At 32.1% G+C, this 23,316-nt stretch overlaps 11 protein-coding genes across 11 annotated transcripts; 7 read left to right on the top strand and 4 right to left on the bottom strand.

The window, feature by feature from the left end:
- Positions 1–577: 577 nt before the first annotated feature.
- On the bottom strand, positions 578–1,989 carry BX664DRAFT_335202 (uncharacterized protein). The gene is made up of 3 exons (XM_051545862.1): positions 1,685–1,989; positions 1,407–1,552; positions 578–1,340 (listed from the first exon to the last, which is right to left on the bottom strand). Exons 1-3 carry the CDS (start codon positions 1,937–1,939, stop codon positions 815–817), a joined length of 927 nt encoding a protein of 308 aa, XP_051398880.1. The 5' UTR covers positions 1,940–1,989; the 3' UTR covers positions 578–814.
- A 794-nt stretch (positions 1,990–2,783) lies between these two features.
- Positions 2,784–3,425, top strand: BX664DRAFT_153053 (uncharacterized protein). Its single transcript, XM_051539898.1, has 2 exons — positions 2,784–3,330; positions 3,411–3,425. Exon 1 carries the CDS (start codon positions 2,815–2,817, stop codon positions 3,211–3,213), a length of 399 nt encoding a protein of 132 aa, XP_051398879.1. The 5' UTR covers positions 2,784–2,814; the 3' UTR covers positions 3,214–3,330; positions 3,411–3,425.
- Positions 2,998–4,565, top strand: BX664DRAFT_335200 (uncharacterized protein). Its single transcript, XM_051545861.1, has 4 exons — positions 2,998–3,311; positions 3,411–3,609; positions 3,671–4,138; positions 4,218–4,565. Exons 1-4 carry the CDS (start codon positions 3,294–3,296, stop codon positions 4,316–4,318), a joined length of 786 nt encoding a protein of 261 aa, XP_051398878.1. The 5' UTR covers positions 2,998–3,293; the 3' UTR covers positions 4,319–4,565.
- A 1,008-nt stretch (positions 4,566–5,573) lies between these two features.
- Positions 5,574–6,459, top strand: BX664DRAFT_386658 (uncharacterized protein). The gene is made up of 2 exons (XM_051549337.1): positions 5,574–5,932; positions 6,021–6,459. Exons 1-2 carry the CDS (start codon positions 5,585–5,587, stop codon positions 6,327–6,329), a joined length of 657 nt encoding a protein of 218 aa, XP_051398877.1. The 5' UTR covers positions 5,574–5,584; the 3' UTR covers positions 6,330–6,459.
- Positions 6,460–6,760: 301 nt separating this feature from the next.
- BX664DRAFT_335195 (uncharacterized protein) lies at positions 6,761–8,393 on the top strand. The gene is made up of 3 exons (XM_051545860.1): positions 6,761–7,621; positions 7,685–8,085; positions 8,141–8,393. Exons 1-3 carry the CDS (start codon positions 6,783–6,785, stop codon positions 8,290–8,292), a joined length of 1,392 nt encoding a protein of 463 aa, XP_051398876.1. The 5' UTR covers positions 6,761–6,782; the 3' UTR covers positions 8,293–8,393.
- Positions 8,394–8,711: 318 nt separating this feature from the next.
- On the top strand, positions 8,712–9,648 carry BX664DRAFT_335193 (uncharacterized protein). Its single transcript, XM_051545859.1, has 2 exons — positions 8,712–8,871; positions 8,975–9,648. The coding sequence occupies exons 1-2, from the start codon at positions 8,789–8,791 to the stop codon at positions 9,573–9,575; spliced, it is 684 nt and encodes a 227-aa protein (XP_051398875.1). The 5' UTR covers positions 8,712–8,788; the 3' UTR covers positions 9,576–9,648.
- An 83-nt stretch (positions 9,649–9,731) lies between these two features.
- On the top strand, positions 9,732–13,654 carry BX664DRAFT_335191 (putative voltage-gated chloride channel). Its single transcript, XM_051545858.1, has 19 exons — positions 9,732–9,946; positions 10,029–10,298; positions 10,367–10,552; positions 10,628–10,689; positions 10,753–10,867; positions 10,934–11,103; positions 11,169–11,276; positions 11,344–11,567; positions 11,638–11,725; positions 11,797–11,882; positions 11,956–12,004; positions 12,068–12,117; positions 12,196–12,215; positions 12,301–12,362; positions 12,437–12,560; positions 12,676–12,741; positions 12,814–13,079; positions 13,147–13,211; positions 13,300–13,654. The coding sequence occupies exons 1-19, from the start codon at positions 9,865–9,867 to the stop codon at positions 13,538–13,540; spliced, it is 2,334 nt and encodes a 777-aa protein (XP_051398874.1). The 5' UTR covers positions 9,732–9,864; the 3' UTR covers positions 13,541–13,654.
- Positions 13,655–14,009: 355 nt separating this feature from the next.
- On the bottom strand, positions 14,010–16,143 carry BX664DRAFT_335190 (camp-dependent protein kinase 1). Its single transcript, XM_051545857.1, has 7 exons — positions 15,915–16,143; positions 15,719–15,754; positions 15,087–15,637; positions 14,906–14,991; positions 14,672–14,828; positions 14,541–14,590; positions 14,010–14,464 (listed from the first exon to the last, which is right to left on the bottom strand). Exons 1-7 carry the CDS (start codon positions 16,093–16,095, stop codon positions 14,104–14,106), a joined length of 1,422 nt encoding a protein of 473 aa, XP_051398873.1. The 5' UTR covers positions 16,096–16,143; the 3' UTR covers positions 14,010–14,103.
- Positions 16,144–16,325: 182 nt separating this feature from the next.
- BX664DRAFT_335186 (ring finger protein 175-like protein) lies at positions 16,326–18,014 on the bottom strand. Its single transcript, XM_051545856.1, has 8 exons — positions 17,881–18,014; positions 17,733–17,770; positions 17,452–17,667; positions 17,178–17,391; positions 16,835–17,122; positions 16,742–16,780; positions 16,589–16,658; positions 16,326–16,529 (listed from the first exon to the last, which is right to left on the bottom strand). Exons 1-8 carry the CDS (start codon positions 17,979–17,981, stop codon positions 16,479–16,481), a joined length of 1,017 nt encoding a protein of 338 aa, XP_051398872.1. The 5' UTR covers positions 17,982–18,014; the 3' UTR covers positions 16,326–16,478.
- A 91-nt stretch (positions 18,015–18,105) lies between these two features.
- On the top strand, positions 18,106–19,571 carry BX664DRAFT_335183 (uncharacterized protein). The gene is made up of 5 exons (XM_051545855.1): positions 18,106–18,323; positions 18,502–18,581; positions 18,653–18,758; positions 18,823–19,187; positions 19,247–19,571. The coding sequence occupies exons 1-5, from the start codon at positions 18,209–18,211 to the stop codon at positions 19,400–19,402; spliced, it is 822 nt and encodes a 273-aa protein (XP_051398871.1). The 5' UTR covers positions 18,106–18,208; the 3' UTR covers positions 19,403–19,571.
- Positions 19,572–19,857: 286 nt separating this feature from the next.
- Positions 19,858–22,574, bottom strand: BX664DRAFT_335181 (uncharacterized protein). The gene is made up of 9 exons (XM_051545854.1): positions 22,353–22,574; positions 22,223–22,255; positions 22,037–22,103; positions 21,638–21,953; positions 21,475–21,557; positions 20,764–21,406; positions 20,580–20,674; positions 20,193–20,511; positions 19,858–20,122 (listed from the first exon to the last, which is right to left on the bottom strand). Exons 1-9 carry the CDS (start codon positions 22,366–22,368, stop codon positions 19,901–19,903), a joined length of 1,794 nt encoding a protein of 597 aa, XP_051398870.1. The 5' UTR covers positions 22,369–22,574; the 3' UTR covers positions 19,858–19,900.
- Positions 22,575–23,316: the final 742 nt, after the last annotated feature.

Here is a 23,316-nt window from a genome sequence, read left to right as displayed (position 1 = left end):
GCCTCTCTTTTTATAGTTTAGTTTTTATTTTTTATTTTTTTTATATTTTGAAACTACATTTTTGACACTTGGGGTGCCTTGTTTTTAATTAAACTTGTGCTGAGATCATACCCATTGAACGGATCTGTATAATTACAGCGCACGGATGTTGTCGATATTGTATTTTCATTTTTTTCCTTCTTCAAAAATAAAATACATCATCCTCTTTTTTTTACTATCATCTATATGTTATATTTTATTTTTATCAATAAGCCCTTTACAATCAAAAATATGCGTGTCTTGTTTTTTTTTTTTTTTTTTTTTTTTTGGGAAGTAGTGTGGGGTTTGGGTTGTTTGAGTCGAGAGATGTATTTACTTTTTGGTTAGATTGATAGAGCACAAATGATGGATGAAAGAATAATTCATCATGCTAATCTCATACGATTATCATACGATTATCATCACATCCATCATCACATCCATCATCACATCCATCATCACATCCATCATCACATCCATCATCACATCCATCAACTACCATCACGTATCATCCATTCTTCGTAATTCATATTCAAGTCATAATGTAGATCAGATTCGATAAAAAAAAAATAATCTAAATTAGTGTTGTCTTTATTGAAGGTAAGATATCATACTAAGTGAAGAGGAGGGGGGGGAAGAATTAAGAGAAGGAGGGTGTAAGTAATAAACAAAAATAAGAGTATATGTAAAGATAAAAAGAATAAAGAGAATAACTAAGATTAAATATGTAAAATATATAAATAAATAAAAAAAAAGATCTAAAAGTATATAAAGAGATGAAGGAAATGACAAAGTCTTATTTGTTCTTGGCCTTAAGACGTTCTTCCTTTTGACGTTGACGATAAGCACGATATTTCTTGTCAGTTCCAAATATATAATCCCACCATCTGAAAGAGGAAGCATAGTTTCCAATGAAGGCTTGATGATGATAATCGTGATGCTCGGCGCCAGCCCAGAAAGGAACGATGTTGTGTAAACTCCAAGGGAAGTCATAACCAGAGTGAGCATCGATGGCTTGGAATAAACGCAAAACAATCCACAATAACATGGTGACTAAATGCAAATGCCATTCATCACCTAAATTCAAGACTTTGGAAGCAAAACCATGATAAACCAAAGGACCTCCAACAGTACCAAAACCAAGAATCATGGTTTCAATAGGATGAGCATATTCAGCAGCAATACCAAAAGGTGCAGCATATTCGTGATGAATCTTGTGTACACGTTTATAAAAAGGAGGCCAGTGCATGAATCGATGCATGGAGTAATGATAAAAATCTTCAAAGATAAAGAAAATAGCCAATTGAGGAAGCATTTGTTGCCTATTTTTAAAAAAAAAAGAGAATTAGAATGTATGATTTGTAGTCTGTATCAATTATGGGTCCTACCAAGCAGGGAAAGGTGCTGAGACCTTCATACCAAGAAAAGTAGCTCCAGGATGGAATAAAAAGATCAAAGGTCCTTCAAAAAGAAAATGAGAATAAAGAACCTTTTTCGTACAGTTCCAGTAATCTTCAGATGAATTTTCGCGAGCCTAAGAGAAAAAAAAAAAAAAAAAGAAAAAGTCACTCATAAGTATTTACCCATAACACAAATACAAACGTATATATATATATATATATATATATATATATAAAGGACAAATCATAGATTCATAGATACTTACTTGTTGTAACTTGTAACGTTTAAAGTAGGGAATAAAGTCACAGATGAGAAAAGGAATAAATCGACCAAAATAAACAAGTTCATGCATTAGAAAGGCAAAGATACCAGTGACAACTAAAGGATCTCTTCCTTCGTACATCTTTTCCCAGCTTGTTTCTAGCCAGTTCAATTGACTTGAGTCATATGTCAAAGTAGAATTCATGACAGGTTGGAGAGAGATGATGATAAGAAAAAAAAAATAAAGATGTTTTTTCATTTTTCTTTTTGATAGAGCTGGGAATTGAAAAAAAGATTTGATTGGCTGATATTTTGTTAGGCACAATGAATTGGGATTTTCCCCAAATCAAAAAATAATTACAAACTTGACAGCTTATTGAGAAATAACAAAAAACGTTTCGTATGTCAAAAGGAGATTTGAGTCAACTGATGATACTACTTTTGATTCTATTTGCATTAGTTACGCATGATGATGATGATGATGATGATGTTTGAAGATGATAATGATGGTCGCCCCCATGTGATGCTACTTTAGACAAAAAGTTGAAAGACCGATTTAGCTTTATAGATATATGATTATTTTTTTCACGTTGTTAAACACCATATCTGTCCACATCTCTTTTTTTTTTTGTTCAATGTCTATCCTTTTTTTTTAACATTTGACATTAAATATATTATATATATAATTTTTTTTCTTTTACCCCTCATTTATTTACTTGATGAATGTTATTAGAATGAATGTATATAACATTGATGTAAAAGGATGAATGATGAGGTCATAAGATGATTTGATTTTCTTATGTTTGATAGGATAAGAAAAAAAAAATAGGTGTGAGAAACAATCGTGGTTTAACTAATTTTTGGCATATTCCACCAAAAAGAAAAGAATCAGATGGCCCAAGCGTACGACAATTATTAGACCTCCGCTTAATGTGTCAATAAGAGTCTTTAAAATCGATCCACATTCAAAGAATATTACATACAAAAAAAAATAGAGAAATAAAGAAAAAGAAAAAAAAAAAGAGGATTATTATTAATTCAAACAATAATCTATTGAATATATATATATATAAAAGGGACCTCAGATGATCATTTTCAAGTTTTTTTTTTTGTTATGTCAGTCTTTTTTTGATCATGTGTTACACCAGTGGCTTTTTTTTATTTTATATATACACTCTCCCTTCTTCTCTCTCTCTCTCTCCCCCCTATTTTAGATTCCACGCTCCCCCCAGAAAAAAAGAAATTCAACCTTTAAAAAGGGCTGAGCTTTTGTACAAATCCTATTTGTGTCATCTTTTTTCTTTTTTTTTCCCTTTTCCCTTTTATAATATTTTCAATATTATAGTACACCTTTTTTTTTTCTTTCTTTCTTTTCTTTCTTTCTTTTATTACTTTAACATATATTCTTGTTTATATATATATTTATATGAACTAACTGATAACTATTCTTATATATACATTATCTCCCTCTCTCTTAAACATAACATAACATTTATTCCCTTTTTTTTCACATTTCTCCTTTTTTTTTTTTGACATCTTTGCCCACTTGATTTCAATTGATACATCAGAATACAGAATATCAATACTATTTATTCAACAAACCAACAACCATTATGACTGCTGAAGGAAAAGTAAGTTTATTTTATTAAAGTAAAATATATCTTTTTTTTTATATGCAGTATAATGAAATAGCCGAACTTATCCTTTTCTTTTTTTTTTTTATTGAATAGCTGCGCATTTTTAGTCCTATCATCTTATTTCATGATCATGAATATATTAAAGATGATTGTACCGAACATATACATATCCCATATGGTGGAGATCCATTTCATCATGATGGTCAAACTATTGAAATTCATAAAAGAAGAATTAGTCGAATGCTTGAAAATAATGGACGCTTTTGGTCAGATATCATCACTTGGTCTAGAGGTAAAAAAAAAAAAAAAAAAAAAAAACTTGATTTACCATGTTAATTGATTGATATTTATAGATCATGCACTGACAACGGAACATTCACCTGTACCATCACTTGTATCATCACCAACACCACCACTTCGGTCCCAGGAACTCCCATCACCATCACCACCCCCTACTTCACATCGTCGTCATAGTCACCATAACAATAAAAAACAACCATCCACTGCAGGTTCGGTATTGGTTGCTACTACGGCTACAACAGCAACTACTATTACTTCTGGTGGAAAAACCAATAAAAGACGAAGAGGTAATCTTCCCAAGGCAGTCACTGCAATTCTAAGAGATTGGCTATCTGATCACAAGAAACATCCCTATCCTACCGAAGAAGAAAAAGATAATTTGGCAAGACGAACTGGATTAACTTTGAATCAAATCAGTAATTGGTTCATCAATGCAAGAAGAAGGATATTACAACCTATGTTGGAACAAGAAGAACATCAACATGAATTGGATATTTTACCTTATTGTTCTCCATCTTCTGGTAAATAAATAAATTAAAAAAAGAATTGATTTTTTTTTTTTTACTTTAGTTCTAAACTTTGTTAACACTTTTTGATTAGATGATTCTTTAGATCGACGACTTGGAAAAAGATCCGCAGCTGAAGCATTTCATCGACGTGATTCTATCCAAAAGAAATTCAATACTCGACGAAGATCATGAATCCAAAATGGCAATAACACCAACAACAACAATAACATACCCTACTCACATGATTCCCTTCTCACTGTCCCTCTTTTTTTTTTTTTTAGTTTATATTGTATATTATATCTTTTTTTTTTTTGGTTTTTGTATGTGTTATCTATATTAGAAACTTTTGTTTAGTTTAGCATTTCTTTCCTTTCTCTATTTTCAATCTATATATATATATCTATATTATATTTATTATCTTTTTTTATTTTATTCTCTCTTACTTTTTTTTTTTTTTTGAACTTTATGAAATAAAGCAAATATCACCTATCAATTCTGTTACGTACGACCAATAAAAAAAGTGTGGGAGTCCTTGAAAACGAAAAAGATGGTGGATGACTACCATAAAAGGTTCAGCTGTGATTGAAACTAAAGCGCATGATTTCTTTTTTATTTTTCTTTTGGGGGGGTGAATGTGAAACATAATGAAAAAGGATTTTTTTTTTCTCAAAGGTGGCCTGTGTTGTTGATGAATGTTTTGACAGGTTTGGATGAAACTGTCATTTTAGTGGTTTTTTTTTTATTACTATATGATACTCTTTAAGTTTCATCTTTTTTTTTTTTTTACTCCACTTTTTTTGTCCCATGTTTGGGAATGATTTTCTCCCTTTTTTAGTCTTATAGTAAAGTTCAAACGTAAAAACAGGTTTGATATCTTTCTGTAATGTAGATGATAAAGTTGAAAAAAGTCTAACACCGATAAAATGACGAGGATTGATAACAACGTCATTCACTCTTAAAGTTGTCGGACTCTTTATATATAAAAAAACCCTCCTTTTGTACCCAACAATGTAACTTTTTTTTCACTCAGTCTTATTGTGTCACCCCCAGTTCTCTTTCTCTAAGGAGACCTGTCAAAAAAAAATAATCTTTCATAATTAAAAAAAAAAAAAAAAAAAGGTCCCATTGATTTTTTTTTTTAAAAAAAAAGATTCTCGATTCTTTTTATTGGTGTCATCTGTGCATCAAAAAAAGGAAATCTTGCTTTGTTAGTCTTCCTTTCTAGAAGATGGACCGATGGAGTTCTCATCATTGAATAATCCGATATGGTATTCAATGTCGTACATAATAAAATGTCATTTTGGTTGTGACTTGATGATGATGGTCTTTTATATATTGTTCATTTTTTTACAATCAAGTTTTAATCAAACTTCAATAAAATAAGTTTAAATGTTCCTTTTTTCTTTTTTCTTCGTCTCTTTTTTTTTCTTTTTTCTTTTTTTTTGTTGTTCACTTGTAATGGCTTCATCATCAGGTGTAATCAAAGGCAAATCCTTTTTTTTTGCATTGTTCATTTTTTCTCTCATTTTATTGTTTGTAACAGTAGATGCTCAAGGGATTAGTAAAACAGGAAAAAAGGATGGTACTAATACATATAAGCATGCTAAAGATATTCAACCTGGTACCTACCATATAAGAAATGTAAAGTCAAAAAAATATCTTGCTTTTTTACCTGGTACTTTGGTTGAACCCACTGCCTCTTCCAAATCTGATATCACCGAATGGTCCATTTTGAAATATAAAACAAAAATGTATTCTATTAATCATGATCATGGTACCTTGAAAAAATGTGTCTCGGCTAGATGGGTAATGTATAAAAAAAAAAAAAAAAAGGTACCAGAAGAACATTCATATTCCGACTAACACTTATCCTTTGACTTTCCTTTTTGGGTAGACCAATGGAAAAGATGATGCAGGTGTAATGTGGCAATGTGAACTCAAATATGGTCATAAAAAACGATCATCCTTGTCTAAACGATATGAACCTATCCTTTGGCAAAAACAAACATGGTTATTTGTTCCTGTCAATGGTAAAAAGAATACATTCAGAATCATGGCTGTCACTCATATGTACGATATGATTCCTACTTGTTTGTCTTCTTCTTCTACTGGTGGTAAATCCTATCGTGGTGGCACTGTTTTGAAAAAATGTAAATACAATACAAATGATCCTAGTCTTTTCTGGACATTTGAAAAGGCTTGATCATCTCACAAGGAATGGATGATTGTCCAAATAAAATCAATCTTTTTTCTCTCTCTCTCTTTCTTTTTTTTTTCTCTTTCTATGCTGGCATGAAAGAATCTGTTTCAATGTATACTCTATGATATTCTCCTCCTTTTCTTTTTGATTCAATAAAGTCTTTTTTTTTTTTAAAAAAACTATCCTCATCATCATCATTGTTTTGCATCAGCGTGATCATCCTAGTTTTGTAGTACATTTGATTCTGTAGCCTATGGGAACATCAGGGTCAATGAGAGTTGTTGCTTTGTCATATCTAATCGAAGCTCCATCCCCGCTTTTTCTTAAATGAAGTTCTGTCGTCCAATCACCGACCGAGATTACTTACTAGTTGATTTTTTTTCTTACATATAAAAAAAAAGTCGCGCCAGTTTTTTCTACCTTCTTTTGTCTTTTTTTTTTTTTTTATTCTTACCCATGAATTGTCTACGACGTTTGACTCCTCTTCTCTCACGAACAACAACAGCTCTTTGTCCATTATCTTCTGCAATTGCTTCTCGCCCAGTGTTACTGACGACTGCTAAAACATCGACAAAGTCTCTTTTGAACCGACAGTACCGACGCTGGACTTCTTCTTCTTCTTCTTCTCCTGTGCTTTCAACACGTTCTGATGACGAAGCAGTTTATATTGATTGGAATGCAGCTTATGCCAATCATATTGGACTTTTCGACAATAACATTACCAGTAGTTACAGTCATGTATGGCTTCGTGACAATTGTCCTTGCGAAGCTTGTGTTCATCCTAGTAGTCGACAAAAGCTTCATTCTATGGCAGATATTGACTTGAATACTACGCCTCGGTCGATACATTTGGATACATCGACAGATACTTTGGTGATTGAATGGGAGCAACCTTTACGCCATCAACAACAACATGAAGGTGGTCATAAGAGTCACTATCCTTTGGCCTATTTACGTCGATATGCCTCTCAACAATCCAGTCAAGAATTCCGATTTGAAAACCTGATACCACGTACATGGGCTCGAGATGAATATCAATTGGAATGGATTTCACATGATGACTATATGACGACCGAGCAAGGATTACATCGTGTGGTAGAAAAACTGTACAATGATGGTTTAGTATTCTTGGAAGGTGTACCAGCGGATGATCATCAAAGTGTCACCCGAGTGGCGGAACGGATTGGCAATATCCAAGAAACTTTTTATGGTCGTGATTTTGATGTCAAAAATGTCGCCAAATCTGTCAATATTGCTTATACAAGTCTTTATCTAGGCTTTCATATGGATTTGATGTAAGATGAACAAAATGAAATATGAAAAGTATCTTATCTTTTTTTTTTAAACAAAAAAAATAGGTACCTGGATTGTCCCCCTGGGATTCAATTATTACATTGTATGAAGAATAATGTGACAGGTGGTGCAAGTATATTTTTGGATTCTTATCGTGCGGTAGAATTACTGAAGCAACAATATCCTGAATGTTATGATATCCTTAGGAAAACACCTGTTAGTTTCCACTATATCAATAATGGTCATCATATGTATTATCGACGACCTACCATTGTGACAGATGAAGGTTATGGACTTGGATCTAGCTGGAATATGCATGTTAATTACGCTCCTCAATTTCAAGGTCCTATGGATGAATTGACTCCCAAGGAAATGAAAAGATTCTATCAAGCTTTTCAACGTTTTGCTGATTTTATTGAAGATGAATCTCTGCGATATCAAATCACTCTTCAACCTGGTCAATTAGGTAATAATTAGATTAAGAGATAGATGATAAAAACTCATCATCTTTTTTTATATAGTATTGTTTGCTAATCGACGTGTTTTACATGGTCGTACGGCGTTTGACCCGGCAAGTGGAGATCGTCATTTGAAAGGGACTTATCTGGCATTGGATTCTCTTAAGGACAAAGTACGTACATTAGGTGCCAAATACGGAATGAACCCAGTATAGAAAAGAAATGGATGATTTATTTTGAACTATGAAAGTACTAGAGAAACACAGTTCGGTTTGAAGTTACACATATTACCAGTATATTGTATTTATCTTTCTCCGTTTCTTTTTTTTTTTTTTTTTGTATATTGAATTGAATAATAAAAATAATGAAAAATCTTTATTTAATAATATCTTTTTTATTTTATTCTTTAAATGCTATTAATGATGATGATGAATGAATGAGTTTTGATTTTCTTTTTTTGTTACTATTCATTCAGTATTGTTATTATTTGTATTCATTGGACTTCCTGAGTTTCTTCGTATTCTTTTTTTTGGAAAACATCTGATTAAAACACCGTCTTTCATTTTCTTAAGTTCTCCTATTTTCCTTTGTTTCTTTTTCTACCTTCTTTTCTATTCTTTTTTTTTTCTTGTCTCTTTCTTTCTATTTTTATTATATATTTTTTTTTCTTCTACTTTTTCTTTTTTTCTTGAATGGATTGATAAATATAATATGAAGTATTCTTTGTTCACTACTATACTATTGATGATATTATGGAATAAATCTATATTTGGTCAGACTATCACAAATAAAAGGTAAAAAAAAACAACAACAACAAACAATAAAGTAGTTTGATTCCGTTTTGATGATCATCATATTAACATATCTTTTTGTTTTCTTTCAAAAAAAAAAAAAAAGAGAAATGGACCAAGAATTACATTCAACGTTCGAAAATACTAGTTATAACCGAACATATAATTCATATCAAGACCCGGAAGAATCGAAACTCGACATAGTTTATGCAAATTCATCAGATTATATATCATACATAAAACGTGCAGCTACAGCATCTTCTGATCATAAAGTACAACACAGTTCTGCATTTAATGTGATTCATGTTATTGCAGCCGTTGCTGGTATGTTAGCTCTTCTTTTAGTTGGTATTGTGTCATTTATTATGCTTCGACGAAGAAGACGAAAACAACAACAACAACAACAGCAACATGATTCTCCATCATTTGATACCATAAAAGAAACAACAATACCCGTCACTACATCGACATCCCCTTCAAATATGCATCCTACTACTATTTTATACAAGAAAAACTCAACTCAATTTCAACAATTTGCCAATGATTTTTGTCATGATGATTTACCAATGACCACTCCTGTTACTAGTCCACCTCCTCCATCCATACAACAAGTCTATTTACAATTAGAATTATTAAAACAACAACGTTCATCCACCACACAAGATCAGTCATCTTCTACTAGTGCTCCCCCTCCATATCATCTATAATCATTATTATTTAGATTAGTCTTCCCCTCTCTTGATTTTGTATATAATAATAATAATAAAAATGTGGATTGTCCAAAGATTCACTCTCCGCCATTGTTCAATGATATTTTGTAAGTGGTTCCTCCCATTTCTTTTTCTTTTTTCTTTTTTTTTTTTATTGTCTCATCTACAACCTTGCTTCTGTATTTTTTTTTATTACATTCCTTTTACTTTTTTTTTTCTTTCTTTTTTTCTTTTTCCTTTATTTTATATTTCTATCTACTTTGGATAGATTCTATATCTTGATATCATGCAAACCGGTGGTGCGGCTTCGGCTCAAGTGGAGGAAGAATTGGCTCAAATTCGACGGTATGAAGACTTTAGTACTATTGGTAAAAAAAAAAAAATACTTTTTAGTCTCTCTCTCTATCTAGAAAACTAAAAGTCTTATACTTACTTTAATAATTGAAATAGATTGGGTCAAGGATGCAACATTAGAAAGATATCGACAATCTTCAGTGCAATCTCAAAACTTGAACGATCAAAGCTGGCGAGCTTGGTGGAAACTGACATTTGAAACCTTTCAAACTTGGATTGTAGTATGTATGGTAGGAGCTGCCATTGGACTTAACTCAGCCTTGATTGCCATTGTCACCAACTGGTTATCCGATATCAAATTAGGTTATTGTGCCAACGCGTGGTGGTTGAATAAAAAGTTTTGTTGTTGGGAAATCGAAGAAGAACGTAAGGGTCTAACAGAATAAAAAAAATATATATATAGATTATTGATTTTTTTTTTTGAAAAAAAAAAGATGGTGTATGTGGACAATGGGTACCTTGGAGTGATGCTTTAGATTTAGGACATGATTTATATATTATCACTTGGTTCTTTTATGTGGTTTGGGCTACTTTGTTTGCTACTACATGTGCTTATTTGGTCAAGGTACTCGCACCTTACGCTGCTGGTTCCGGTATCTCTGAAATCAAATGCATCATTGGTAAAAACATAAAATAAGTATTGACATCTTTTCCTGATTCAATGTATTTTTTTTTTTTTTTTTTTTTTTTACTAGCTGGTTTTGTTATGCGTGGTTTCCTTGGTGGTTGGACTTTAGTGATGAAAAGTGTTGGTTTGGTAAGTTGATTAATAAATAATAATAAGGATGGAATGATGAATACGTCTTTTTGAATGAAATAGACTATGGCTGTGGCTTCGAATCTATCTATTGGAAAAGAAGGACCATCAGTTCATATGGCTTGTTGTGTTGGTAATGTTATCTCAAGAAGTTTTCAAAAATTTCGATCGAGTAAAGGTAAGATCACTAATAATAAAATAATAATAATAATAATAAAAAAATACTCACCTTATTAATATATAGCTGAAATGAGGGAAATCTTGACAGCTTCTAGTGCTGCAGGTGTTGCTGTAGCCTTTGGATCTCCTATTGGCGGTGTCCTCTTTGCTTTGGAAGAAATGAGCACTACATTTCCAAATCGTACCATGTGGAAAAGTTTCTTTTGTGCCATGATTGCCACTATTGTATTACAGGTAAGATATTATTTTATATCCTATCTATAGATTGTCACTACATCTATTTTTCATTTTCATTTTAGGCTATGAATCCATTTCGAACAGGCAAATTAGTCATGTTTCAAGTTAGCTATGATCGTGAATGGCACTTTTTTGAATATCTCTTTGTAGTGGTTATCGGTATTTTTGGTGTAAGTTGTTTTATGAACAATGTGATGATCATTTCATAGATATTGATTTTTTTCTTTTTCTGGATAGGGATTATATGGTGCTTTGGTGATCAAATATAATATCAAGGTAGCTGAACTTCGAAAGAAATATTTGAAGGATTATCCTGTTGCTGAAGCTGCTTTCCTTGCCTTTGTCACTGCATTGATTGCCTTTCCAAATGTGTTTTTACGGATCGACATGACTGAAATTATGGGAATCTTGTTTAGAGAATGTGAAGGAGAAGAAGGTGAAAACTATGCTGGGTTATGTCAGTAAGTTTGATTTGAAGTAATGACAATCTCATACATTTTAGATACCAACTGTATATATATATTGATTTAGGGAAAGTCAAGTCGGTCGCATACTCTTTTTACTCTTTGTGGCAACCTTTCTTCGAACTCTTGGAACAATTGCTACATATGGCGCCAGAGTAAAAAAAAAAAAAAAAAAAGCGTGATATGATGTTCTCATTTATATTAAATTACTTATTTCGTTTTATAGGTCCCTTGTGGAATATTTGTACCATCCATGGCAATTGGAGCTACTTTTGGACGAATGATCGGTTTGATTGTGAAATCATGGCATTTGTAAGAAGGATAAAAAAAAAAAATTAGAGTGATGATATGGATTATGGATTTCATTGATTTTTTTTTTATATAGATCTAATCCTGATTTCTTTTTATTCTCATCATGTCGACCTGATATGCCTGTATGTTGATGACAAGGTTATTTTTGAAATAATTTTACTTACTTTTTTTTTCTTTTTGATTAGTGCATTACGCCAGGTACATATGCTTTTCTTGGGGCAGCTGCAGCATTATGGTAAACATATGGAACTATCTATTGTTTTAATGTCCTACTTATTTTTTTTTCTTCTTGCATATCTTTTTTGTTTTTTAGTGGTGTGATGCGGATAACCGGTAAGAAAAAAAAAAAGAGTGAGAAAAAAAAGAGAGGTTGAATAGTAAGACCAACAGTCATTTGTTGTTACCTTTTATTTTATAGTGTCTGTTGTTGTTATCATGTTTGAATTGACTGGTCAAATCACTTACATCTTGCCAACAATGGTAAGAACAAAAGATAAAATATTGGAAACACTTGTATCAACTACCCTTTTTTTTCCATTTTTGCTGACTTATAGATTACTCTGATGGTGACTCGAGCAGTGGGTGATTGGTTTGGCTCTGGAGGCATTGCTGATCGATATATACGATTGAATGGATACCCTTTCTTGGATAGTGAAGATCACGTTTTTGGCGTTCCAGGTAAAATAATATCAACCAAGGAAATAAAAAAAATAACTACCAAGTAGTAGTTTATAATCTAATATTTATTCCTGTCCTTCTCTCTCTCTTTTTTTTTTTTTTTAATCCTCTATAGTATCTCATGTCATGCAAGACAAAGTAACAGTGATGACTGCGACAGGCATGACCTTTGCTGATATAGGTAAAACTATGTCGAAGCAGAAAAAGAAAACAAATTAATCTTTTTTTTTTTTTTTTGGTAATATACCTTTAGATAATATCCTTGAAAACACCAACTACCGTGGATTCCCTGTGGTTCAAGATAAAAGTAGCATGACCTTGATTGGATATATTGGGCGATCCGAATTGAAGTATCTTGTGACGAGGGCTCGAAAGGTAAACAAAGCACATGCAGCTACCATTTGCCGGTTCCGGTCAGATTCGGATGATTTGGAAGTATTGACAGATACTCCCAATGATGATGGTTATATTATCCGTGGATCATCAGAATCAGTGGATTTTGGACCTTATGTAGATCAGGTAAAGAAAAAAAAAATAAAGTATGAAAAGACTTGATTTTGGCAGATGACTTAATTTTCTTACTTAGACACCACTTACCGTGCATCCACAACTTTACTTGGAAACTGTCATGGATATGTTCAAGCAATTAGGGTAAGATGTCCCTCAAAAAAAAAAAAAAAAAAGATAAGAGAGAACGAACTTTTTTTTAAAAAAAAAATGATTATCTTTAATCAAATAGACCTCGTGTGATATTACTGGAACAACGTGGAAAACTAGTTGGATTGGTGACGGTCAAGGATGTGTTGAAATATATTGTATATATGGAAAATTCAAGATCTCCTTACAGTGAACCAGAAAGTCAAGCATTAGGACGCATCATGGCTTGGGTATCTCAGCGATCTACTCGATTCAGTGGTGCTTATCGTCGTGTCAACAGTCGACCATCTGAAGATGATGATTTAGAATTGATCAGTCAATGATCTCTATTTTTTTTTTCTCTCTTTATAGTTTTAGTTTTTATTGTATATTACCCCCCCCCTTTCTCCTCCTTATGAGCACAAATAAACCTTACTGTTGTATTCCTTTTCTGTTCATTTTGATCTATCTTTCGATTCAGTTTTGATAATTATAGAAGTTTGCTATGGGACTTTTGGATCAATACAAGTGGATCAACGGGAATGAAAATAGGGACGATAGTTATCAGTGGATGATGAATTTGAATGATGATTGGGTCAATGATGATTGGGTCAATGATGATTTGTAAATGATGATTTCTATAATGTTATTTATGATATTCATGGAGATATGATGATGATGATGATGATGATGATGAAGAACCAATAATGAAAACGCTATGATGTTAATAACTATACAATGAGTGATAGTCCATTCTATCGTTTCCTAGAAAGATAAAGTAAAGATAAAGATGAAAATAAAAAAAAAATAAAACTGCTTTGCTTTTATATCTTTTTTTTTATTATAATTCAAAAAAAGCAGAGAGATTTTGGATAATGGAGACAATCAATAGATAAATAAATATAAACTAAAAGGATACAAATAAATGCCTATAAGGATCGGACAAACCTACGGAGCCGTACTGTTCATTTGTTTCAGGATATTTGTCAAAGTGGCTTGCATCACCATCACCGCGGATCGTTGGGATATAAGGTGCTCTGATTTGTCGTGCTAACATCAAATTGAAATCCACTCCTTCAAACCATGCATGTCGTTTGATATCATCGCTACCGGCCTTCAAGTTCCCGTATCGTTTCGATAAATCAGAAGTCAGGAGTTTGCGTAAGAGAGACACCGCCGCTTGATCGAAAAACGTTGGCCATCGTACCTTGCCAGCCAAGATCTTTTCATATAATTTCAAATGATCATCATCATAGAATGGAGGTTGTCTTGAATTACCAAAAAAAAAAAAAAAAATTAAGAACATCAAAATAAAGAAATTCTTTTTCTTTTTTTTTCTCTTACCCTGCCAACATTTCATAAATCAAAACACCAAGACTCCACCAATCTACAGCCTACAAGTGTAATATATAAATATATAAATATGGATTTGTATGATACTTTGATAGTAACATAAACTATTGATTGTAACTTACCTTGCCATAACCTTTTGATTGAATGACCTCGGGAGCCAGATAATCGGGTGTACCGCATAATGTCCATGTAATATCTGGTACATATTTTGCAAATCCAAAATCAGTAATCTTAATATGTCCTTGATTATCCAATAGTAGATTTTCGGGTTTCAAATCTCTATTGCAAAAAAAAGAAAGGAAAAAAAGGCATTCGTTAGATCATATATTAATTTTATTTGACTATTTTACTATTACCTGTAGATGATATCTTTTGAATGTAAATATTCCAAAGCCAGTAGTACTTCACCAGCATAAAACTTGGCAACATGATCAGGGAATCTCTATTATAACATTTTTTTTCCAAAAAAAAAAAAAATCAACAGTTGATCCTTTTGTCTTCTCTAATCAAGAGAGAGAGAAAAAAAAAATAACTTACATGAGATCGACGTAAAATTGAAAACAATTCACCACCAGCGACATAATCCATGACCATATAAAGATTAGTATCATCTTGAAAGGTACCCCACATATTCACTAGGAAAGGATGAGCAACGGATTCCAGGATATGTTTTTCATCGTTGGTATGTTCCACCTGTTTGAGTCGCACGACTTCAGTTTTCTTGAGTACCTTCATTGCATAATGACGAGCATTGACACGTGATTGAATAAGATGCACACGACCGAACGATCCAGTTCCTAAAGTTCGCATGATATGGAAATCCGCTAATTTCAATTGAGGTCGATTTTGTCGATGTTGAAGGATCACCTGATCGTTATATACTGAGGTGTAGTTACTATTGATATTGTTGTTCATCGTTATATGGTTACCGATGGCGTGATGTGGTCTTACTGACTTTCCGTGGTTACGATTCGCGTTGTTGGATGGTTGATCAGTCACAATAGAAGGTTCTTGTTGTTGTTGTTCATTGATGAGCGTTGCAGTCGAACATTTGCTATTTTGGGTAGATGATGATTGATTTGAATTAACTAGTATCATCATTGAGAGATAAAACAATCATCAATATATACTATAAAACATTCTTCATAGATGATTTTTTTTTCTATTACCTTGAACATCAGATACAGAAACTTGTTGAGCAAAATCTATTCATAAATCAAAAAAAAGAAAAAAAAGTAAGTAACAATAAGCTGATCAACCGCCCAAAATAATAGGGATATTGACCATTTGTGATAATATCGGCCGACCTTCGCGGAACTTTGTTTTCTCTGTCTAACTCTTGCCAAGGTACTCCACGTTTATTACCTGGAGAGTCGACATTCATAGGAGTACACCCACCCGTTGTTGTGTTGCTATGGTTGCTGCCATGATGAGAAGACTTTTGCAATAATGACGATAGTGAAGGAAATGAAGAAGATGAAGATGAGTTAGAGGACGTACCGGACGATTTGTTCTTTTTGTCCATGAGTTTATTAAGAAAAGTCATACAAAACAATAATAAAATAATAATTTAAAAAGAAAAAAAAAAAAAAGGAAAAAGACAAGCCAAAATGAAGGGAAAAAAAAAAGAGGGAGGAAAAAAAAAAAAAAAAGGAACCTCAATCAAAACTCCGTGGCCTCCGACAGCAATTGTAAAACCTTTTGTCCACATTTGTTCGGATACACCAAATACGTAAATCCAAAATTTCCCTTACGTATACAACACAACAAAGCACCGACAATCGCAAGTATGTACATACATATATGCATAAAATATTGAAGTTTATTTTTTTTTTTTAATCAACATTAAAGATATATAATAAAGTTTGACGTTCGTATAAGAATAGTATGTATATAAATATGTATCATTATGTATCAGTCTCTATCAAACTAGTCCAATCCAAAAAGGTAATATGCTAATTGTACTGCACCAAAAATAACCTAGAACATGAAAATAAGTTAGTAGTAGACCCTTTTTTTTTTTGACGCATAAAACTTACTGGTTGCCATACTACAAGATAACGAACACCATCCAGTAAGTTGAGATATAGTTGTTGTTGAGTATCCCATCTATTTAATATATATATATATATATATATATAATGAATGATTTTTCTTTACTTTTTTTTTTTTGTTCTACTTTATATACTTACGGATTTTTCTTAAATCGTTTCAAATCCACTTTTTCTTTGCTATATATAAAGTACATTAGTGAGATATATATATATCTTTCTTTATCTACTTACCAATAAGGACAAATATCTTTCTTTCCCACGAGACACCAGCCACGAATACATTTTTCATGAAACACATGTTTACAAGCCAATTGATGAATTTCATCATCCACAAACATTGGTTTTCCAGTAGGTTGATCAGCCAGAGTTGCTACATTAGCTTGATGAGAGGTGGCTTGACCACATACCGCGCAGATCTCACCTTGTAAATTTTTTTGAGGTAAGCCTTCCTTTGAATAATAACCAATAGTAGATGCCATTCTATCTGAACAAATTTCCACAAAATCACGACCAAGTACACTATAAAAAAAAAAGTTAACATTTTTCGATTTTTTTTTTTTTTTTTTTTTTTTACCCAAAGTATAATCCATAACTTAGGAATAATATGCCAGCTTGCATAAGACCGGGACCCGCATTGAATAATGCAGCAAAACCGAAGAATACAAATATCATCATACAATAGCCAGTTAAACCAATAACAAAAGAAGCATTGTAAAGCACTGTATACCATTTGTATACCATTCTAGGAGTCATAGCTTCCAAAGGTTTGCGAGATGCCTTGTGAATGACTAGAATAGTATAAATTTTTAGTTAATATTTCATAAAAACAAATTCATAATAATAATTACCATATCCGTTAACAATTGAAAAAAGAGTCCAAACTGTAAGGAAACGTGGCCATCCATCATATAAAGCAAATAATGCAGGGAATATATATAGACCGGTAAGACTGACAATTTGATATGAAGAATAATGTTTCTTTTTCCAATATAAGATCAAGAATTGAGAAGAGAATAAAGCAAATAATAGAATGAAAGCCATCAGTTCATGTTGTGATTCATGACCTATCATATATAGAAACAACAATTCAGTTTCTATTTCTTTTCTTCAAACTTTGATTAGTATTTACCTTTATGTTCTTTTAAATATTGTTGATGTAACTGATACCTATAAAAGAATTAAAACAAAAAAAAAAAAAACAATTGAGTTAAGCATAAACTAACGAAGACTATATTGGTTAGTAGGTTTTTTTTTTTTAATTTTTCAAAAAGTTATACCTTTCAGTTTGATCAGGAGTTAATTCTAATATTTGTTCATTAGTCAAAGTACCATCATGCCAAGCAGATGCAAAAGCTGGGTCGTTATAATGGTTTTCCATATAGATGTATTCAAAAAGGAGAACAAAAAAAAAAAAAAAAAAAAAAAAATACAAAAAAAAAAAAAAATGAAGGGATCTCTCAATACAATTCTATTGGTTTAAACGTCCGCTTCAATTTTATTTGCTTTTTTTTTTTGTCTTCTTTTTCTCTCTCTTTTGTCATTACTCACCTTTTTTTTGTTTGTCTTCCTTAATTTTTTTCTCTTTTTCATTATTATACCATATACATGACAGAAACAACTCGTCCTGAAAGAGAAGTAGCAGCTAGAAAATGGATCAATGATAACGAAAGCGACAGTGATCAAGAAGTTGGACTGGTTCCTCATAATCGTGGCTATAAATATATCCTTTTTTTTTTTATTATTATTGTTATTCTTGTTTATTGCTATATTATAGAATAACCTCACTCTTTTTTTTTTTTTTTAATTAGATGACAAGAATTATTATTATTATTATATTCATTGATTTATCCTTAACTCTATCTATTATTGCTTTTTTTTTTATTATTATTGTTATTTACTGAAGGGATGGGCTGCTTCCGATTCTCAATTTGGTGGAAACAAACTACGTGCTCCAAAGTCATTAGCAGAAGAAACTGAAGTAAGTAAAATATATATATTATGAATAAGTCAAGTGTAATAATTATACTTTTATTCTCTTTTTGATTCTAGTTGATCAAAGCGGGCAAGAAACACACAGTAGTCAAACGAAAACGACGTTTCCTAGAAGAAGAGGCATCCGATGAAGAAGATCCATATACGCTCATCAACATAGAAGGTACAATATATCAAGAATAAATAATAAAAAAAAATATTAGAACTAATTGAATTTATTCTTTTAGATATATTGAGTCCAATTGAAACACCTACAGATATTGTCCAACGACCAGCTCTACGTCGTATTTTGAAATCCAAACAAATTGATGCATTAGCAGGAACAGCTATGGAATTCATTGAAGGTGAAAAGAATTTTAACAAGGTACTATGTCGATTATCTTCTATTTTACATCAAGATGACCCACAGTATCTGGATCTGGACTTTGAATCAAATGACAAAACGGATGGAAATAACAAAACTGGTCAAGAAGAAGATGATGAAACCATCAAAGATGAATCAATAGCCACTGATCCTATTGTCAAGAAAGAAGAGGAAGATGTGAATACAAATGCAGCTGAAGTAGTTCGACATGTGAAGGAATTATTATTGGTAGGATGACAAAAAAAGAAAAAAAAAGAAATCAATAGACTCATCCTTTTTATCTATAGGAAAATATCAATTATAGTAATGAATATTTATCAAGATTACAAGGTGCTCGTGACAAATTGACCAAGGCTAGATTACAAAAAGATGCTTTATATAATGAACTTCAATCTCAATTGACTGAACAACGAAGACTTTCTGCCACTCCTCGACGACGCTGATCAATCTATTTCTTTCTCTTACTCTTCTTTGCATAGTTTTTAGTCCTTACTATTCGTACCTTTTTATAGTATATACATCACATTTTTATATATAAATTTTTATTACTTTTTTTTTTTGTTCTTTTGTATTTGAAGAAAATAAAATGAAATCAATCAATTTAAAAAAAAAAAAAGACACATCCAATCTACTCTTGTCTATTTGATAGCATTCGGCAGTTGTACATTCTTGACATATTAAATGTGTCTATTCGACTTGTCTACTCCTCTTTGTATTTTCTGTTAAAAAAAAAATTGTGATTGTCCTCAACATTATCCGCATCGTCATTGTCCATCCTGACAGTCATATTATCCTAAAAAAGAAAGGATCCATTCAAATATTTGATTTCAAAAGAGACTCCATAGGGACATTTTTTTTTTTATTTATTTTGAAGAGAGAAATAAATGTATATATGTATATATAACAAAAAAAAAAAAAAAGGAAAATTCTAATAAAGTCATCTAATTGCCAAAACCGAAGAATTTCCATAATCCGGATGATTTTGCAGCGGAAGCACGTTCATCAAGAGTTGAAGGGTATTTGATATGATTGGCTGCCAAATCAAAGTAGAACGGTTTGCATGGTACAGGAGTGAAGGAAGGAGGAAAATCAATCAAATGTGGTACATTGTTATTGCCAGTGATAGAAGAAGGATAAACATCTAGACGTTTGATCAAAGCAATCTAATTTCAAAAATGAAAACAAAGATGGAGCTATTGTAAGTATACTTCCTTTTTTTTTTGGATGTATTACCTCATCTGTGCTATTCAAATGTAATTGATCCATCTTTTTCGTCAAAGTATATTGTTGGTCCTCCATTTGATTGTCCATATCTGTATCTTCATTTTCAAGATACCAAGAGGCTTGAGCTTTCCAATTACCAGTACGGACAATTTGTTCCAATTGAGTCACATCTTCCATGGATACTTTTAAAACAGCATCCTCCGCAAATGGCTGAGATTGTTGAATTCCTTGTTTCGTGTGAGCGATATGAACTTGACTGCGTTCGTATAGAGCAAGTGCTTCAGGTGTTTTTCGTAATTCCACATATGCAAGTGCTACTAGAATACATCTAATACAAGATAAAAAAAAGTCAATAAATAAAGTATCCACGTCTTCTTCTTTTTTTTTTTTTTTTACCTTTGTGCCTTGTAATAGTTCGTCAGAATATTCAATTCAACTTCAAAATCATGACTTTCATTGATACGTGGTAAATCACGCATGTAATCAACATTCTAACAAAAAAGTAAAATAATAAAAATCATCAATACCAGTTCTTTAATCACCATATATGATATACACATTATTCCCAATCATTACATACCTTCAAGATATCATCCCAAAGCTTGATCATATTTTGTACTTTTCCATTACTAGATTTGATTTCATCGATAAGGGCCAGATTGCGTTGGATAGAATAGGCGTAAAAATGATAAGAAATAAATGCATGGACCCATTCTAGTTCTTGTGTGGTTTTTGCAGAACGTGAAGAAGTCACCTTTGCCACAGCTTCTTTGTCTTCCTTGATCAGTTTTTTGATTCGTTTTTCAGCATCGGCCCAATCAGAGAGAAGACCATCATAACGAGCCACTGCTCCATTTGTTGATACCAAGGATGATGATGCAGTTGTTTCTTGAGCCTTTGCAATTGCATCCGCCAGTTGTACATTCTTGACATCGAATTGTTCATGTCGCCAAGTCATATGTGCCAATGCTTGAGCTTGTTCTTTGCGATGTTCTTCACCCACCTTGGCTAATTGTGCTTCCAATAAATCCATTCCTGTTACATTGCGCTGTTGTTTCAAATTGGCTACCAAAGTTTCAATGTCTTGTGCAGATCCACTTCCGTTGAGTTGTAACTTGTAGGCACAGAATCGAATGTTTGGGTCAATTTCATCCATTGCTGCATAATATAAGGCTTCTTGATGAACATTGTTGTTATTACTGGCGAATCGTTCGTAAATAGTTCTATACAACCAAAAGAGATAAAATGATCAGTAAAAAAGCATCATGTAGTAAAACCCTCTCTATATTACCTTGATTCAACAAATTGATCTATTGCTTGTTGCCATTGTTGTTGTTCGAAATACAAATAACCTTTCATAGTAGCTGCATAAGCCTAATCAAAAAAATAATTTTAAAATAAGATTTCAATTCAATTTGATGTATACCAATTTTTTTTTTATTATTATTATTTACCTTTGCATCCAAAACAGAACGAGCATCCACAGTATTTTGTTCACAAATGATGACCAGTTTTTCAGCATGTTGAGCAGCACGTTTCAATCTTTTCGTCAAATGATGGCGTTTTCTAGTATCCATACTGTTTGTAGATTCCTGTTTTAGTTCCATAGCGTAGGCCCAAGCGCGTTCGGTATCGTATACATAGAGATGGAGATAACGTGGATCGGTAAAGTTTTCTGGTAACTCTTTTTGACGATTGGTGTTTTTGCTGTTAGTCTGAGTCATGTTTAAGATTTGACGTAAGCGACGAAGGCGATGAGCACTGTATTCTCTAATAGATGAAAAATTCATTCCCCCCAAAAAATAATAAAGTATTAGTTGTTGTACCTTCATCCTTGTATTATGATGTTTTACCGGTAACGTTGATAATCTTGATGTCGAAGACCATACTGCATACGAGCATCATTGATGAGAGCCAGCACTAAAAGAAAAGTAATAAAAGAAAACAAAAAAAAAAGGAATTGAGTAAGTATCATCAAAGATCGAGTCATTGAATAGGACGAAGATGCCTCTTGAATATAATACTGCTTTCTTATTTACCATCAAGAGACATGGGAGTAGTTACATCCATTGCTAATCACATCAGGTGGAAACATAACAAGAAGAAGAAAAAGGAAAAATTTGTTAATAATGTAAGTTTTTTTTTTCTTTTTTCAAGATGGGTCTTTACGTTCAGGAGTGGACATTGCGTGCACAGAGACTCTTTTCTAAAAAAAGAGAAATAGAGAAAAAGAGAAGAGAGAGAATGAAAGACTTTCCACCACCAGTCAGTCAGTCACAAAGATTTTGATCAGATCCCTTTTCTATTTTGGTCCCCGCTGTGGTAACGAACGCGGCAAAGAAAAAAAAAAAGCTAAATGGATTCTCTTTTTTTTCCTTTTTCTTTTTTTTTCTGTATGTCCATAATACAATGATACAAATAGTGACATGTAAATAGGTAAGTGACTATATGAAAAAGGGTAATGTTGAAAAAGAGAAAGACAATGATTATAAAACGAGGATAATCAGAGCATAGGTGACTTCTATGATAGCAACAAAAAAGAAGAAGAAAGGAAAAAAAAGGACTAGACAAGACGTAACCGTTAAAGTAATAATATTTTTCTCTGGTTTAACTTGGTCGAAACTATTTTGACTTTCTTTTTTTTTTTTTGTTTGTTTCTTGTATTCATGTCCTTATGTTTCCATGATGTATATACAAAACGCTTGATATGAGTCTCTTTTCTCTCAACCAAAAGACGAAGAAAAAAAAAAGTGGTCATTAAACTCAAAATTGTTTCCCTTTTTAGGTGGCTTACGGTACAAAGTAATCAAAAAGCTGTACGGATCGGATGGTACACAGGCAATGGAATTTTAGATGAGTAGAACACACACACACACACACTTATTATATATATATATTTATATTTTTACAATAGTTGAATATAAAAAAAAATAAAGTTTGAATATTTCCTTTTTTATCTACCCAAGCGATTTTGTCTTATTCATTTGATCAATTGTTATCTTTTGTTGCACACGCAACATCATGATTACACACACACACACAGCATATATAAATATTGTATAATACAATAAACAAAAAGCATACTTGGTTTTCATACACAAAGGGAATCTCCTTTTTGAGTCATCAACTTTCT

This window comes from Halteromyces radiatus, assembly GCF_025201355.1.
Source record: "Halteromyces radiatus strain CBS 162.75 chromosome Unknown BX664scaffold_5, whole genome shotgun sequence".
Classification (NCBI taxonomy): Eukaryota; Fungi; Mucoromycota; class Mucoromycetes; order Mucorales; family Cunninghamellaceae; genus Halteromyces; species Halteromyces radiatus.
The sequence above is the reverse complement of the archived record's forward strand: the minus strand, read 5'-3'. Positions and strand labels throughout refer to the sequence as shown.

Excerpts from the sequence above, each read along its gene's own strand:
- BX664DRAFT_335202 (XM_051545862.1), bottom strand. The coding sequence starts at position 1,939 with ATGAAAAAACATCTTTATTTTTTTTTTCTTATCATCATCTCTCTCCAA. Across the intron at positions 1,553-1,684 it reads AACGTTACAAGTTACAACAA|GCTCGCGAAAATTCATCTGA; the intron begins GTAAGTATCTAT and ends TTTTTCTCTTAG. Across the intron at positions 1,341-1,406 it reads TCAGCACCTTTCCCTGCTTG|GCAACAAATGCTTCCTCAAT; the intron begins GTAGGACCCATA and ends TTTTAAAAATAG.
- BX664DRAFT_153053 (XM_051539898.1), top strand. The coding sequence starts at position 2,815 with ATGTGTTACACCAGTGGCTTTTTTTTATTTTATATATACACTCTCCCT.
- BX664DRAFT_335200 (XM_051545861.1), top strand. Across the intron at positions 3,610-3,670 it reads TATCATCACTTGGTCTAGAG|ATCATGCACTGACAACGGAA; the intron begins GTAAAAAAAAAA and ends TGATATTTATAG. Across the intron at positions 4,139-4,217 it reads TTATTGTTCTCCATCTTCTG|ATGATTCTTTAGATCGACGA; the intron begins GTAAATAAATAA and ends CTTTTTGATTAG.
- BX664DRAFT_386658 (XM_051549337.1), top strand. The coding sequence starts at position 5,585 with ATGGCTTCATCATCAGGTGTAATCAAAGGCAAATCCTTTTTTTTTGCA. Across the intron at positions 5,933-6,020 it reads AATGTGTCTCGGCTAGATGG|ACCAATGGAAAAGATGATGC; the intron begins GTAATGTATAAA and ends CTTTTTGGGTAG.
- BX664DRAFT_335195 (XM_051545860.1), top strand. The coding sequence starts at position 6,783 with ATGAATTGTCTACGACGTTTGACTCCTCTTCTCTCACGAACAACAACA. Across the intron at positions 7,622-7,684 it reads GGCTTTCATATGGATTTGAT|GTACCTGGATTGTCCCCCTG; the intron begins GTAAGATGAACA and ends CAAAAAAAATAG. Across the intron at positions 8,086-8,140 it reads TCTTCAACCTGGTCAATTAG|TATTGTTTGCTAATCGACGT; the intron begins GTAATAATTAGA and ends TTTTTTATATAG.
- BX664DRAFT_335193 (XM_051545859.1), top strand. The coding sequence starts at position 8,789 with ATGAAGTATTCTTTGTTCACTACTATACTATTGATGATATTATGGAAT. Across the intron at positions 8,872-8,974 it reads CAGACTATCACAAATAAAAG|AGAAATGGACCAAGAATTAC; the intron begins GTAAAAAAAAAC and ends AAAAAAAAAAAG.
- BX664DRAFT_335191 (XM_051545858.1), top strand. The coding sequence starts at position 9,865 with ATGCAAACCGGTGGTGCGGCTTCGGCTCAAGTGGAGGAAGAATTGGCT. Across the intron at positions 11,726-11,796 it reads TTGCTACATATGGCGCCAGA|GTCCCTTGTGGAATATTTGT; the intron begins GTAAAAAAAAAA and ends TTCGTTTTATAG. Across the intron at positions 13,212-13,299 it reads GATATGTTCAAGCAATTAGG|ACCTCGTGTGATATTACTGG; the intron begins GTAAGATGTCCC and ends TTAATCAAATAG.
- BX664DRAFT_335190 (XM_051545857.1), bottom strand. The coding sequence starts at position 16,095 with ATGACTTTTCTTAATAAACTCATGGACAAAAAGAACAAATCGTCCGGT. Across the intron at positions 15,755-15,914 it reads TATGAATGTCGACTCTCCAG|ATTTTGCTCAACAAGTTTCT; the intron begins GTAATAAACGTG and ends ATTTATGAATAG. Across the intron at positions 14,591-14,671 it reads AATCAAAAGGTTATGGCAAG|GCTGTAGATTGGTGGAGTCT; the intron begins GTAAGTTACAAT and ends TTACACTTGTAG.
- BX664DRAFT_335186 (XM_051545856.1), bottom strand. The coding sequence starts at position 17,981 with ATGGAAAACCATTATAACGACCCAGCTTTTGCATCTGCTTGGCATGAT. Across the intron at positions 17,668-17,732 it reads ATATTTAAAAGAACATAAAG|GTCATGAATCACAACATGAA; the intron begins GTAAATACTAAT and ends TATATATGATAG. Across the intron at positions 17,123-17,177 it reads AGTTATGGATTATACTTTGG|TGTACTTGGTCGTGATTTTG; the intron begins GTAAAAAAAAAA and ends TTTTTTTTATAG.
- BX664DRAFT_335183 (XM_051545855.1), top strand. The coding sequence starts at position 18,209 with ATGACAGAAACAACTCGTCCTGAAAGAGAAGTAGCAGCTAGAAAATGG. Across the intron at positions 18,324-18,501 it reads TCATAATCGTGGCTATAAAT|TGAAGGGATGGGCTGCTTCC; the intron begins ATATCCTTTTTT and ends ATTGTTATTTAC. Across the intron at positions 18,582-18,652 it reads CATTAGCAGAAGAAACTGAA|TTGATCAAAGCGGGCAAGAA; the intron begins GTAAGTAAAATA and ends TTTTGATTCTAG.
- BX664DRAFT_335181 (XM_051545854.1), bottom strand. Across the intron at positions 20,675-20,763 it reads TTTGGGATGATATCTTGAAG|AATGTTGATTACATGCGTGA; the intron begins GTATGTAATGAT and ends CTTTTTTGTTAG. Across the intron at positions 20,512-20,579 it reads AACTATTACAAGGCACAAAG|ATGTATTCTAGTAGCACTTG; the intron begins GTAAAAAAAAAA and ends ATCTTGTATTAG.